Source organism: Athene cunicularia, assembly GCF_003259725.1.
Source record: "Athene cunicularia isolate RWA chromosome 1 unlocalized genomic scaffold, athCun1 chr1_part1, whole genome shotgun sequence".
Taxonomy (NCBI): domain Eukaryota; kingdom Metazoa; phylum Chordata; class Aves; order Strigiformes; family Strigidae; genus Athene; species Athene cunicularia.
The window spans coordinates 2,005,847-2,016,296 of record NW_020799091.1 but is presented as its reverse complement, the minus strand read 5'-3'; the positions used below and the strand labels follow the sequence as shown (position 1 = coordinate 2,016,296).

The window sequence follows — 10,450 nt, the reverse complement described above, 5'->3', positions numbered from 1 at the left end:
CTAAATCCCCCCACCATGTGCTTCAATTTGCCAATCTGAAAACAATTACCTCATAGCAACACTAAAAGCTTTCACGTTTTTAGAAGAGATTTGCTGACTTCAAGGAGCCATCAAACAGTTCACTGTAGTTGCTCATACCTTTGCCATAAATTCACCATTGAAGATGCAAAGAAAACATAAAACATCAGAATAAATTGGACCGGAACTCAACAATATACTTAATGCATTAGGAGCGTTGAATTCACCTTCTGCCATTTCTTAGGATCCCTTTTTGCCTGGAGAGAGCATATGCTTTCACCTAAACCTGATACTGTAATTTAAGGCGGAGTTCTTGGGCGAAAATACTTAAGAGAAATCTTGCTCAACTTTATATTCTCATGGCCTTTCAGTCCTAGATATGCCAGGGGCACTCAAAATACTGCACAGACCCCAAGTGACAATGAAAACCTGATACAAGCCAGAAGAACCGTGTGTCATCTGCTCTGGGCTTTTCATAACCGAGTATGGAAAACTACAGACTATGCCTTATGCTGGCATCTGCAAAGCACAACCAACTGTCCAATCCCACTGGCAGCAAAATCTGTATTAAATCACTTTTTGTCATCCTGCAGCAATGTGGAACTTCCAGGGCTTAGATCATGGCTTGGTCACTCTTGTTGGTTATTTCACTAAAACACAAGTAGAAAGCTCCAAAACAACTAGCAAAACCTGACTCACCTAGAATGGCATACTGGTAGGGTTATTTTTTTTTTTTAACTGAAGAAATATGGTGTGTTTCATTTCGTATGTATTATTCTCTTCAATCCTGAGCACTAAATACTGCAGAAACCAAACCAATACCTATTCCAACATAAAGGTAACGCAAAAGTAATTCTCTTCCTAACCCACTATTCCCATATTTGTACGCTGAATTTATCAGGACACTTCTCCACTGTAATAAAGTACATTATTTTGGAACTAATGCTGATGGAAAAGAAAACAGAAGGGGAAAAAAAAAAAAGTATGAAAGTCATAGGTACTTAAGTTTATCAAATAACGGAGGCTAGATGAAAAAACAACAGCACCATCTACAGGTTACTGCATGTTTTTACATAGGTGGGTTAGTCAGGACAAGTAAGAAAGTTTTAGGTTGTGTATTTTTCGTTTTGAGTTACTCTAGTTGGAGTTTTATCTTAACTACAGTATCAACAGTAAAATCACAGCTTAAAAAAAAAAAGACTGACGCAAAAAAGCTGTATTAGACTTTGGATGAAATCTACTTACAGTAGTACTTCAGCACCAAAAAGTGGGCAGTTAGGCTGATAGATGTATATACAATTAAATGATATGTCAAAGTCTTAAAATGCTTAGTTATTTATAATGAAATCTATACAAAACAGTTAAAAACGTGTTTTTATATACATTTGGAAAAAAAAAAAAAGTATTGTCTTCATTAGCAGAATGTATTAAAACTGGTTCTCTTATCCCATGTGAACCCAAACCTCTCTGTGGCTTATAACCATCACAAAACCCCAATGTATTGCTTCAACAAGCCAAGTCATAAGGCTAATTTCTGAAACCTACCACTGTATACCGATTTAAGCTTTTAAACTCCCAAAATGGTCACTTTAAAAACAGCATGTAAGAGTAAAATACAGATTTTTTTTAAAAGCCTTAGCTCACTTCTAAATTCCGAGGTTCAACTTAGAAAGATGCTGAACCACTTTATCCCCAATTTTGAAAAACTGATTTATAGCAAAATACAACACCCCACCCCACCCCCCGTTTGTATTATAATTAACACACCTGCCTGTTTCACAGGAACTTTTTTTTACACAGCTAGGGCTCACTTTAAATTTTATATTTAAATAAATAATCAAAGATTAACTAGATGAGCATTTCACGTGCTTATGGCACAAAGAAACGCCTCATACACCGTTACCCTACTTCTTGTAAAGCATGAAAACAAAAAATCCACTAGCAAATCCCCTTTGCTACCAGTTAGTGATTTTGCTTGTTTCCAAACATTCACCAAAGAGAATTTAAAAAAAATAAACTATGTTTTTAGGCTTATGAAAAAAAAATCTTAACTCTAAGTGAGCACAAGTGCAAGAAAGCTAACCAATTCCAAAATTCCTGGGGCTTTTCCAGCACTGTCAGAGACACTTTTTCTCTCACATGCTATTTAAAAATACAAATATTTATTAAACATTCTCTGGTTTTGATGGTGTTTTGCTCAACAGCTAACAAAAAGACACAGCAAAATAACGATCCCTTTTCACTGAAAGCTGTTTCAGTATCTGGGCAAGGGCCTCAATAGCACGAGCTGTAGAATTCGCTGCAGATTTGTTTTTGTTTTTGTTTTTTTTTTAACAGGAGTACATTCCACTGTCACAGGTTTACTAAATCTTGGTAACTACATCTTTTCCTTTTTTTTTTTTTTAAACAATTTTTAAGATGCAGCTTTTGCAATACCGTCTTGTTAAAACACACTGATGCTTCAAGGGTCCAATGAACAACTCTAATAGGCAAAAGTGCTCTAAGACATCACAATACAAGGGCATCTTGGATACTCAAAATCCCAAGATATTTTTAAAGTGCACTCCAGTGTCCCAATTCCTTAGGATTGTTCAGCAGAACTTCGAGAGGGGCTGGGCTCAGTGCCGTCCTCAGTGCTACTGTCCACATCTTGCTCCATTGCTGTCTCCTCATCGTCGAGGCGCTGACTGGTGAAGTTGTTGAGCTCCAGGAGCCCGCTGGGTTCCACTACCACATTGGAGCTGGAGTGACAAGGGATGGAATAGTGAGGGATAGTCTGAAAGAAAGAAAAGATTTCAGTTTTAACGCGCGCAGCTCTCCCAGGTAAAGGCGTCTGCGCAAGCGCAGGTACTCATGGAAAAGGGGTATTTGGTTTCCAAGAGCAATTTTCCCAAGCTGAGGCCCGCTGCATGTTACATTACATTACCTAAAGCTTCAGAGCACCCTTTCACTGGATTAGGTTGTGAAAGATAAAATGTGAATAATCTTGCTCTGAAGACACTCATCTTGGCCTTGGATCTCCACTAAAGGTCTGTGACAGCGTAACCAACAGCTAAACCACCAGTGCCCACCATCCACTGTTCCCCAACCACAAAGCAGAGATAATACTTTCTTATCTTTTTCAGGCAAAACATTCAGATATTAGGACTAGCTACGTGTTTTGTTTTGGGTTTTGGTTTTTTTTTAATACAAGACAGTACAAGCTCCGGCCCTGCTCAGAGCTGCAGCAGCACAGACGCTAAGGAAACACAATGGATCTAAGCTATTTATTTCTGCTTATACTTTCATAGCTTCTAGAAACTAAATCTACAACTTTATACAACTGAAATCCTGGACAGTGTTTTACTTTTGAAATGGCTCATACCATACCACAATGATAAACAATACAGATTCTGAAAAATATACAGATTTGAAGTAAAATAGAAATCTACCTTTGTCTATTTAGGGAAATGAGGACTAAAAATGAGTACAAAGATGATGATTTCTACAAAAGCGAAGTTAGCTGCAATGAAGATTTTACAAAGTAGCATGAAAAATTTGAAAGCTCTGTACACAAATTATTTCCCACACCAAAAGCATTTTCATTGTAACACAAGTATGATACACAATAAAACCATTTCCAATCCACGCTACCATTTGTGTGAACATATACCATGGCAACTTGTCTCCAAAAGATTCGTATTATACCACTACGAGTCCTTGGATGACTTAAGTACTTCCTCAGTTGACATTCTGACCATGTATTACATCATAAAACATCGTATTTAAGACAGCAGAATCAATTAAAGTATCAATCATCAGTTAGGCAATGACTCAAAAGCATTTAGGCTAAAGATCAACAGTCATTTCATCTCCAAAGTGGTAAGACTGGTTACAAGTGAAGTTAGCAAGCTTTCTTCTGAATCCAGACCTTATTTGCTGCACTTTCCCAGTAAGAACCACCCCACTACTTCATTTTTTGGTGCTAATTTTATACTCAGAGGTAACATTAACATACTATAAAAAGTTCTAAACCGTAGTTCACATTTTAAAAGGTCACATTGTAAAGCATTGCAAATAGAAGTACTTTGTAAAATTAGATGAGCTTGGTTTGTTTTCTTAACAGAAAAAAAAAAAGGAAGACACCAAGTGAATGATACAGTGCTAGAGAAACTCGAGTTCACTTTAAGAATTACACACTTTGAGGTAGTTAATCCATTACAAGCGTAAGAGTAGAAAAAGAACCAAAAACCGGGGAAGGAAAACAAAAATACTCGAACACCGTTCAGTTGCTATCATCATATTAGACATGAGTTTGCTCTGCTCAATCTTTGCCTTATTTGCTCTGGTCTTCGCTTACCTGGATAACAATTTCTGATGAACTCTCTTCAGCTTTCTTTTGTGATATATTCTGAATGTGTACAAACTGGTTTGTTGTAGGCATTCCTTGTGCATCGAGTTTCCTCTCTGTTAAAGTAGGACCAACAGCAGGAGGACTTGAACTGGATTCTGCACGTGTCTGTTGCTGGGGGATGGAAGTTGCCGTCATCCCTACTGCAGTCACCCTCGGCACCTGGGTACAAGGTGACGACTCTGCTTCGCTAGCGAGTTTACTAGTGGACATGGCCTTGTCTGGGGGATCCACTATCGTCTGTTCTACGTTTGTATCAATCTGAGCTTCCACCATAGACACTCTCAAAATATCTGCTACTGCTGTCTTCATGGATGCCTGCATGGGAAATAGGCTGGTAACCGGCAACGCCAGTTTGGGCACAGAACTGCCACCTGCTACCTTTGAAACAGAAGGAGGCTGACGCCCCTCAAAAGTTATCTTTGTAACAGTGGATCCTTGCGTTATAATTGGATGCTGCACCTGAAAATCAAATTTTTGTTGTGCATGTTACAGCTAGATTTTTTTTAATTTTTTTTTTTAATTGAAAATCTAATCAATATTTCCAAGGACAGTATGGAACAAACAACATACTTGCTATTAGGAAGACAGTTGAAACTCAGTGTTTTAACAAAGGAATTAGCAATGATATGGTAACAGTTAATTGAAGCCTGGGGAAAAGCAGCTTTTTAGGCTGCTAGATAAGGGTTGTAGCAGTATAATACCACAGCAGCCTCGTTTTCCTTTGGGATTTACATCCCCATGTGATGTTTGTAAACCCTCTTGTTTTCACATGTATTCCTGAAAGGGCCAAAGAAAAAAAAAAAAGTACTTTTCCGAGTTAGTTAAAATATGTTTGGGTTTTTTTTTTTGCCACGTTCCTCAGTCTTTACATTTTCCCCTCCCAAGGAAAAAATCAAATTACTCCTGTACATGAAAGCCATATAACTTCAGGAAGATGTAAACTACAAAGGAAGACGTACAATGGAGAGCCTTAGGAGACTGCAGTGTATTCATCTTTATTTCCACAGAAATAAAAAGTGCTACGGGAACGGACATTAATTACGTGTCATATCTAAAAATTAAAAGAAAATAATTAGGGACAAATTCCATGCACCAGTGGTGGCAGAAATTCATAAAAACTGTCCAACAAAACACGTTTGTGAGCTCTATGGATTTTTCCCCTATAACATGTGCTTCTCTCTCCTAGTGTCAACCTTCTGGTGGGGTAATTAATACCAGCAGAATGAGGAGTTCTCTCTTGCCAGGACAAAACACTGCTACAGCGACAGGGTTGGTGTTTTGATTTTTTTTTTTTTTCCTTGAACAGCGACGTGTATTTTGCATGCTATCAATATTCCGTTACCTGGCTTGCTGGCTGTTTCTCTGAAGAGGCAGGTAGCTGCATTTGACTCTGGGGGGGTTGGGGTTGCACGTAGATTTTTTGTGCCGTTGGTGCCTGTTGCAGTTTGGGCAGCTGCTGCGTGGTTTTTACTGCAAGCACCTGTACTACAGTTTGCTGTGGCTGTGCCACTAAGGTAGGGAGTTGCCTTTCTTTGGCCACCATGTGGTGGGGGGGGTGCTGTGCATCTGGTTTGGTCTGTGCTTGCTCTTGCTGCAGGGGGGTTAGCTTTTGATGCCTTATAGAAAGCTGGGGCATTTGTGGGAGTTTGTGCTGGATTTGATCGGCCTGCAGGTGGATTGTCTGCTTCTGCTTAGTCTGGAAACACTGCAGAGTTTTCACTTGCAGTTGAGTCTGTTCCAGCTGTGGCTGACTCAGTTTTTGCTGTTTTTGTGCCTGTGATTGTGTCAGGGCAGATCTGTAAAACAGGCCAGTCTGAGGATCTAAGGTGTCCATTTCTTCCACTTCGCCTTCCTCAGTTCCAAGTTGTTCACTGTGTTTGGTAAATGCAGTGTGACTGCTTAAGGCCTTAATAAGAAGAAGTTAGAGCAAGTTAGTAAAGAGAAACATAAACTATAAGAATACACAATCTAAACATAATTTGTAATGTTTCAACCGGACTAGTTCAACTTATTTTACAGTTACAGACTCCCAATAAATATATATAAAGATACGCTTACATGGAGATTCCAAAATGCATAAGCAATCAACAGCTACTTTTATCATGCTAAAAATGTGGTCCATCTTTACATGACAACATCAACTGCACAACTAATCCTCAGTGGAGTTTATGCAGCCCTCATGTGTGTCAGGCTAAGGTTCAAAGCCCCTAAGTGCATGGCAGTTGGATATGAAGCAGCAGGGAATAGCAGGTGGTGGAACCAGTAGCTCCTCATTAAAGCCAAGAGTCTTTCTGCACAGTAAATTCTTGTTCTGCCTCTTGAGACCCTAGTCATCATCTCTGTGATTTTTTTCTGCAGCTCCCCATGTACCTACAGTCTACCCTATTTAAACAGAGATCCTCTCTTATCCTTCCTTCCTCAAAATTTTATTACAATTTTTCTTGGGCATTGCACAAATGCTGTTTGGTTTTCTGGAGGATTTGAGGAAGCAAGAAGAGACCTACATTACTATGCTTTGTATACCATAGTATAAAGGTATTAATAAATGGCCTTAGGAAGACAAAGTAGCCTACTCAAACACCTGTGAAAATACACTCTGAAGTGAGTTTATAACCCTAACACAGCACTGTCCTGTACAGAACCCTGTCCCTACACTAACACCAACATCAGAGCCTAGGCCTGTGCAATACAACACATAGAAAAAAACCCACTTGTTGCTGTTGAAGAGATGACATACAGACAGCAAGAACTCATCTAGGAAGCACTAACTTTTCCACAGTGGTTGTTAAAACCTCTTAACAGTCTTAATCTCATTAATTGCTTCCCTTTTATCCCACCACCTTCACCATTAAAACAGGAAAAATTAAGTTATTAATTTGCCCTTACACCAGTGGCAGCAACATGACACACATTCAGAACAAGCCCTTGTCCTGTATCATTCATACAACCTACTGGTGTTTATTTATAGACTGTTGGGAAAAGAAAGGGTACAACCTGCTGCATGATATGGGTAATTGCGCCTGTGGAGGATGCGGGGATAGATTTCACCACAACAGAAGTCTGCGTTGCTGTCTGCGACTGAGCCACATGCTGCAGCAGAGTCCTCTGGGGCTGAGATGACTGCTGGTGGGGCTGGGACCGATGGCTGACTGAAAGTAAAGAGGTCAGTGGCACTTCTCCAGAACTAACTGCAGTAACTTCCACTATTTGCTCTGCATTTAAGCTTCAATTGAAAGCATATATGACTGAAATAAAGATCTGAGTATGAAAACCATCTTTTGCTGTATGCTAGCTTCAACCTTAAAGTGTAGATCTATTCTGAGAAGCCTCATAAAAGTAGCAATTCAGGGGGTTTGCTTTTGTCTCTGTTTCTTAAGTAATCACACTTGGTCCAAACCTCCTCTGGCCCCCCTCTCCCAAGACACCAACTCTGCAAACAGAATTCATGCTCTATTTTCAGCTGGGTTCTTTATACAGCACCAGCATAACACTGTAGAGCACAAGTTATTCTGTGGTTTTTACACTGTTAAAAGCACCTGTACAATTGACTGCAATTAAGAACAGCAAACCTTGCTCACTGAATTTCTATCACTGATAAACCGCAAGAAATACTCTCCAGAACACTGGCTAAATTTGAAAGATTAGCAATTAGAAAACGTTTGACTATCATGAAAGCAAGTGAGGTTGATCAGAAATCACAGGCCAAAAAAATTGAGACCTTGCCATGGGTCTATGTCACTTTTTAGAACAGATCCAGTTATGGAGCTATGTGATGGCTCTGTAATTAAATAGCAGACTGACAGAGAAATTACCTTCTGCTGAGAAAAAAAAAAAAATCCAAACCCCATTCTATATTGCAGTCACTGATAAGACATGAATCTAAATTACTTTATGCCTGTCCATGCTGATATTTAATTAACTTTTCAGTTACAAAATAATCAATAACTGAAGGCGAACAAGCAAACTTTAAATTCAGTTGTAACGTCACTTTAAAAGTTTCTAGTGACCTTCCTGAAAATAAAATGAAAGGTCATATTTTGATTCACATAATTTTACTTTCCTGCTCCAAGGAAGGAGCTGGATAATATCAATACCGGCCTGCATGCTGTGCCAGATCCATCACGGATATCCCCCAACAGTTCCTGCACAATTGAAAACTTAATTTAAAAATAAAGTTTCTAACCTATATGGTTGTGTAGATATTCTTCCGAATGTGAACCAATACAGTGTTGTCTTCCTGAGTCTGTAGACAGACAAAAAACGGTGACACTAAGATGTGTGAACGGCTCCCTTCATCTCACAAGGAAGCACATGCTGAATCCCAGCTCCCATATAGATTAAAGTGTGCCTAATCCTTTGGTCTAGGCACACGCAGGAGATTGCACAACAGATTATGGACTGTTTACTGCTGGATTTTTAGCAGAAGATATAGCTACATAGATTACTGATGAATCCTGAGAAGCACAAATTAAACCAGAAAGGAACACTCAATTACCTGCATTCCCTGGCAGTGTTCACAGAAACTGGGGGAAGGGACAAAAATTTAAGAGCAAAATAACCAGTTTTGTGCTGTAGCATAAACTGCTGCTCGTCAATCCACAGCAGCCTGCACTTCTCTGGCAGATTCCTGTATAGCAACTCAAGGTTTATAAAAATCCCAGGTATTTCAAATAGTAATCATAGCTCAGGGAAATTTTCAACTTTTGTACTTTGTATGGCTTCTAAACTGCAGAAGAGGACTTAAGTCTACAAAAATACCAACTGTAATCTCCTATCTTCCCTGCAAAGGGCCCTATTTGACGTCAACTTTTACAGCAAGACCCAACAAAAATTGGAACTTGGACTAGAAGGACTGTAGTATCTGTGTCAGTGAAACTGACTGTTAACTGGAGATCACTTCACCAATATTTATTGTACTTCTGAGTTTGTTTTAAGAGAGATCCAAGGGAGCATGACTCAAACATTCAAAATTGAAGCCAGATACAGTAAGTGTTATATAAAAGAGAAACAATTAACATCCCCCCAGCTCCACTTTCACACAACTTAAATTTGGATCATACAAGGGATGGAAGCGAGGGGAGAAGGTGCAGAGCAGGCAAATGAAAAATTAAAATATCAGATAAAACATTTAACACCAAAACCACTAGAGTTACAGATGTGTACTTAAGACAATTTAATATAAGCAAGTTTTATTTCTCCTTTCAAATTGTGTATTTTCAACATACTTTTCCTTTCATTTTCCAAATAAAGTAGGGAGACCAATAATGTGGACTTAAATTTAAATGAAAAACAGGTAATCTGATCCTCTCACATGTATGGGAAGTGGCTCGCACCTCATATTCTGGGGTAGTAGGGAGCATGAGAGATGGGGGAGTCAAGGACTTATACAAAATGAACAGCCAGATAGGAGTCAAGAGTTTAAAAAGAGCTGAATCCCAACTATAATTTCAATTTGAATAATTTATTTGTTTAAAAAGTGCAAATTTATCAGTTCAAAGCCTTCTAGCAAATGAAGAAACTGGTGATTACGTAAGATGCTAAACGCACATCTGCTTTAAAACCCACTTAGTCCTGATAAGCAAGTGACATTTTGCAAATATGGGTTAAACTAACTCGTCTGACTCATCTGGATATGTACCAGAAAATCAGTATACAGTCCCTGTAACTTAATTTTCTACTTTTGCCTTACTAGACATTTTCCTTAAAGACAAGTGGGACAGTCTGTCCTCTCCATCAGATCAGGGAAGAGAAAATTTGTTCAACTAGGATATCTCAAAGCAACAATCCCCTGTTTCAGTTAGAAACATTCTCCACTATGTGCCCCAGAAAAGCAGATACAATCTCTGTTCCCTGCACAGGGTCTCAAGAGTGGAAGAAAAGACTCATTTCCCCCCAAGCAAATTATAGTTAAAACATAAAAATAAAACCCTTTGTAAGAAAACTCCAAAATAAAGTCCCCAAACTTTAACTGCACTACCTGTCACTTACCAGTTGTGATATATTCAGCTACTAATTCCGACTCTACAACAGCAATTGAAG

The 10,450-nt window shown here is 38.9% G+C and overlaps 1 protein-coding gene across 1 annotated transcript in view; it reads right to left on the bottom strand.

The window, feature by feature from the left end:
• Positions 1 to 1,375: 1,375 nt before the first annotated feature.
• The window catches only part of EMSY (EMSY, BRCA2 interacting transcriptional repressor), a 38,282-nt gene continuing 29,207 nt past the window's right edge, over positions 1,376 to 10,450 (bottom strand). Inside the window, exons 14-18 of the mRNA XM_026850691.1 lie at positions 10,400 to 10,450; positions 7,406 to 7,560; positions 5,754 to 6,317; positions 4,358 to 4,870; positions 1,376 to 2,794 (exon numbers count right to left, since the gene is read on the bottom strand). Coding sequence (XP_026706492.1) covers positions 2,600 to 2,794; positions 4,358 to 4,870; positions 5,754 to 6,317; positions 7,406 to 7,560; positions 10,400 to 10,450 — 1,478 coding nt within the window. The 3' untranslated portion in view covers positions 1,376 to 2,599. The remainder of the gene's footprint in view (positions 2,795 to 4,357; positions 4,871 to 5,753; positions 6,318 to 7,405; positions 7,561 to 10,399) is intronic.